The following is a 4,398-nucleotide window of genomic DNA, read 5'->3' as shown; positions in this document are numbered from 1 at the left end:
TATATACATATGTGTGTGTATATATATATATATATATGTATATACACATATATGTGTATTTTGGCCGAGATAAGGTAAGACTTTATTGATCCCACGTTACAGCAGCTCCATAGAAAGAAATTAAATATCTGAGAATATGGAAATGTTCTTGCCTCCTTCTCTAAATATTAGAGATGCACAATAATTATAGTACTTGTTTGGAATATTCCTTTGTCACTATAGTGTAGTTTTTGTCAGGGCACTGACAAACTCGCTGTTAGATCTCCAAGATACGGCTTTGTTCAGCCTAATATCACGTGTAGGTGGGTGTTATTATTGATGAATTAAAATGTGTATATAATATGGTCTTGTGTCATAGTTTCTTAGCCTGTCAGGCGAGTCTGAATATGAATGTTGCTGTTTCAAACCCAGTTGTCATAGTTTATGTTGTCTGAGCCTGAAAACAACCTTCCTGTCCTGTCCTGATCCAAGGTGGTATAATTAATAAAAAATGAACACTGAAAACACGTCAGTAAAAACCAGTTGAATGTCTGCGCTGTTTCGGATGCCGATCACATATAATATGCCCCCCTTTGTGTTTTGTCAGAATCCAGATTACCATGGCTTCTCCAGCGACCCTGTGGTGGATGAGTGGAACATGAGGGTGGGCTTCTTCTTTGGCATCTCTGTGGCTCTTGTAATTGGTGGAACATTTATCCACTATTTACCCGACCATGGGTGAGTTTTAAGTTTTTCATCTTTTCATATCTGCAGTCATTTTTGCATTTTTGCTGTCAAGTAGGAGATGAGGGTTGTCAAGAAATGTTGTCCCATCCCTTAGTGAAAGTTCTGTTAAGCCATGGTTTTCTTTCACTGAGCAAAGTCTCATGTAGAGCTGCACAACTGATCGAAATATTATTGAAATAGCATCCAAATTCTGTTGTATTCAGCTCATTTCAGTATGGGATAATTGGGCTGTTGCCAGTTGCCCTCTACTCTAAGCTTTGCATCACACCCCATTTATACCAATGAGGATAGACTAAGTATTAGAAACACGTAATACAATTCACCAGCAGCCTCTAAAGTTGAATCAACCCATCTCTAAAATGGTTTAAACAAAATCAAAGGCAGTTTATGTTTCAGAGTTAAATTAGTTTAGCTGTTCAGTTTGTATAAATAACAAGTTTCTCATTCAGCTGCTTTTTAAACACAGAGGAAGAAGTTCACCAGAGGCAAAGATTAACAATAGAAAAACAATATCAGTCAGATTACAAGTCAAGGTTATCCACTTGTAGGGGCATAACAGTTAAACAACACAGACATTCAATCTAAACAAAGGATCAGCGTGTCACTCGTGGTGGTGAACCCATGGACAATTATCACTTGCAGAACTTTGCAGTTCTCATCTGTCAACCCCTTGAATCCCAACTTTTTTAAGGGCACAAGATTAAAATAAATCAAATCTTTTGGGCCTTTGGGGCTCTGTACCTGTATTCTGGCTTCCCCTGTGGACAAAAGCAGTGGTTTTGTCGTTTTTTGTCGTTGAACTTTTGTGATGTTAATTAAATTATTTTAAGAAATAGACACCAGTTGAATGATATGAAGCGGTAATGATTCTAAATATGTCAGAAGATTAGTATAGTATAACACAGCACAATTCTTGTCGTTCTAAACACAGAATAAATAAACAATTCAGCCTCAAGTGGCAAAAATAATGGATGCATTATGGATGTTCCCTCCACACTGACTGCAAAAGCACATTCTGGTTTGTTTATTGAGTTTGATTTATAACTGTACATGTTTATGTCTATTTTGTTAGGTCTTGTTTATTTATGCCTAGTCAGTGTTTTTACATTGAGAGCAACGTGAAGTCAGATTCCTTGTATGTGCACATACCAATAAAGTGATTCTGATTCTGATTCTGAACATACAGATTAGATTAGGTCTCAGCAGAAGAATGAAATGTTTTCAAAGTTGTTTGGGATTTATTGTTAATCTTTAGTCTCAAATATGTCTCTCTCTTGCTTTATCTTTTGTGTGTGTATGTTTCAGCATGAGGCAGTGGGCCAGAAGGGAGGCGGAGCGTTTGATCGAGCAGAGAGAGAAAGAGGGTCTTCCTCTCATAGAGGAGAACTACTTCGACCCAAACAAGATAGTTCTGCCTACAGCTGGAGAGGCATAGGATGTCCAACATCCACTCACTGTATTTCATGGTTATTGTATTTCACTATAATAGAATAAATGATGTAATTATAATGTGTGGACAATGACTTTTTGAAACAGCAGCTTGGATGTTTCGGAATCATGAATTAAAGGTAAATCTGCAATGATTGAACCCTTTTAATGGCGGCTGACATTGTGGTCAGTACCAAAAGAAAAAAGAGGTTTGATGCCCAATCCTGCAAATAATAACAGTCAATATTCTTTTTGATCCCACTGATTAAAATCCACAAGTGGGAAATTGAATCTGTGGTGAAAAATCTACCCAATGTTTTCATTTTAACAAATGTGCATGGCACATTTCCAAGATAATTTTGGAACAGCTTTTAAATTCAATTCAATTCAGTTTTTATTTGTTACGCGTCAATTCTAAACAGAAGTTATCTCAGGACACTTTTCATAGAGCAGGTCTAGGACTGAACTCCTTTTAACATTTACAGAGACCCAACAGTTACCACCATGAGCAAGCACTTGGCGACGGGGGCAAGGAAAAACTGCCTTTTAACAGGCAGAAACCTCGGACAGACCTTCGGCTCTAGGTGGGTGGTCATCTGCCTTGACCAGTTGGGGGAGGAAAGAGAGAGAGAGAGAGACAGAGAGAGACAGAGAGACAAACAGATGTACAGCAACAACAGTAGCAACAACTACATTAACAGTAATGATCGATGACGATCATGAAAAAGCGGTGGACGACGACGACAGCGCAACGACAGGAGGGACAGCGAGCAGCGACAGCCACAGCAACGCAGAACAACATACTCAACAACAACTAATAATAATAACAATAATATCAGTGTATTAGCAATGGCAGTCTAGCAGGACCATGGCAGGAGGCTCCACAGGTCCATGAGACCTGCAGGACGATAAGCACAAGAATCCGGGGAAGAATGAGTTAGTAACATGCATTAATGGGACATGAATGAGTGCAAAAGAGAGAGGAAGAGAGGAGCTCAGTGCACCATGGGAAATCCCCGATAGTCTAGGCCTATAGCAGCATAACTAAGAGATGGTCAGGACTCACCTGATTCCAGCCTAACTATAAGCTTTTTATCAAAGAGAAGTCTGAAGCCCTACTCTTAAATGTGGAGAGGGTGTCTGCTCCCAAACCTCGACCTGGAAGCTGTTCCACAGGAGAGGAGCTTGGTAACTGAAGGCCTCTGGCTCCTGTTCACTTTTAGAGACTATCGGAACCACAGTAGCCCTGCATTCAGAGAACGTAGTGTTCTAGAGGGGTATAGGGTACTATGAGCTCTTCAAGATATGAAGGGGCCTGACCATGAGGCTTTATAGGGTGAAGGAGGGGATTTTAAATTCTATTCTAAATTTAACAGGGAGCCAATGCAGAGAAGCTAGAACAGGAGAGATGTGATCTCTTTTCCTAGTTCCTGTCAGTACTCGCCATGTTTTAAAGACATCTTGTAGTAATTGCATCTGTTGCTTTTTGAAATGCCTTAATAAGTAATATATTATAATTAACCACTAAAAAACCCTGTTATTATTATGAAGACATGATTAACACTGTTCCAGTGCAATAAAAGTAGGTAGGTGATGCAGAATAGCAGCTTTCCTCCAATGATGATGATAATGAAAAATGAATGGAAAATCTAATGAATAACATATACCATGTCCTTTATGTACTGTGTAAATCAGTGGTTCCCAACATAGTAAATGGTAAATGGACCTGTATTTGTATAGCGCCTTTTCTAGTCTTCCTCCATTATAATTTTGGATCCAAAGTTTGAAGATGTGAACACAAGTTAAATTCACAGAGCCTTCAGTCTGATAAACAGCCTCACCCTGCATTAGAAAAGTGTGCAGTTTAAATATCCAAAGAGCTCATAGAACAACAAGAAGAAAACAGAATTTGTCTGATAGGACACCTATTAAGTATGTATGATTTTTAAATGAAAAAAAGTACAGGTTACTGAGCATTATATTAAAAAAACGTCTAAAAAAATATCATGATCTCTGTAATAATCTGCTCAAAATTCTTCTTCATTTTTCACAATCTTCCTGCAATTAATGCTCACTATTTGGATTCATTGTACAGTTTATCAGTTGTTCTCTACTGTTACTGTTATGCATTAAGTATAATCTAAAATATCCATACAAAAAGGAGTCCCTTAAGGAACAATGTTGGAAACCAGTGATCGAACTGTCACCATCCACAGTCCCGCTGATATTAACACTTCAATGTGT

General features: G+C 38.4%; 1 protein-coding gene across 1 annotated transcript; it reads left to right on the top strand.

The window, feature by feature from the left end:
* Positions 1-586: 586 nt before the first annotated feature.
* Positions 587-2,235, top strand: ndufb11 (NADH:ubiquinone oxidoreductase subunit B11; the record flags this gene model as incomplete). The annotated part of the gene is given in 2 exon segments (XM_035656310.1): positions 587-717; positions 2,032-2,235. Coding segments are annotated over 2 exon segments (261 nt in total), but the record flags the coding sequence as incomplete, so codon positions are not given.
* Positions 2,236-4,398: the final 2,163 nt, after the last annotated feature.

Source organism: Morone saxatilis, unplaced genomic scaffold (genome assembly GCF_004916995.1).
Source record: "Morone saxatilis isolate NCDOM2014 unplaced genomic scaffold, NCSU_SB_2.0 Contig15, whole genome shotgun sequence".
Lineage (NCBI taxonomy): Eukaryota > Metazoa > Chordata > Actinopteri > Moronidae > Morone > Morone saxatilis.
Note: the sequence above shows the minus strand (reverse complement) of the source record. Positions and strands in the feature narration are given on the sequence as shown.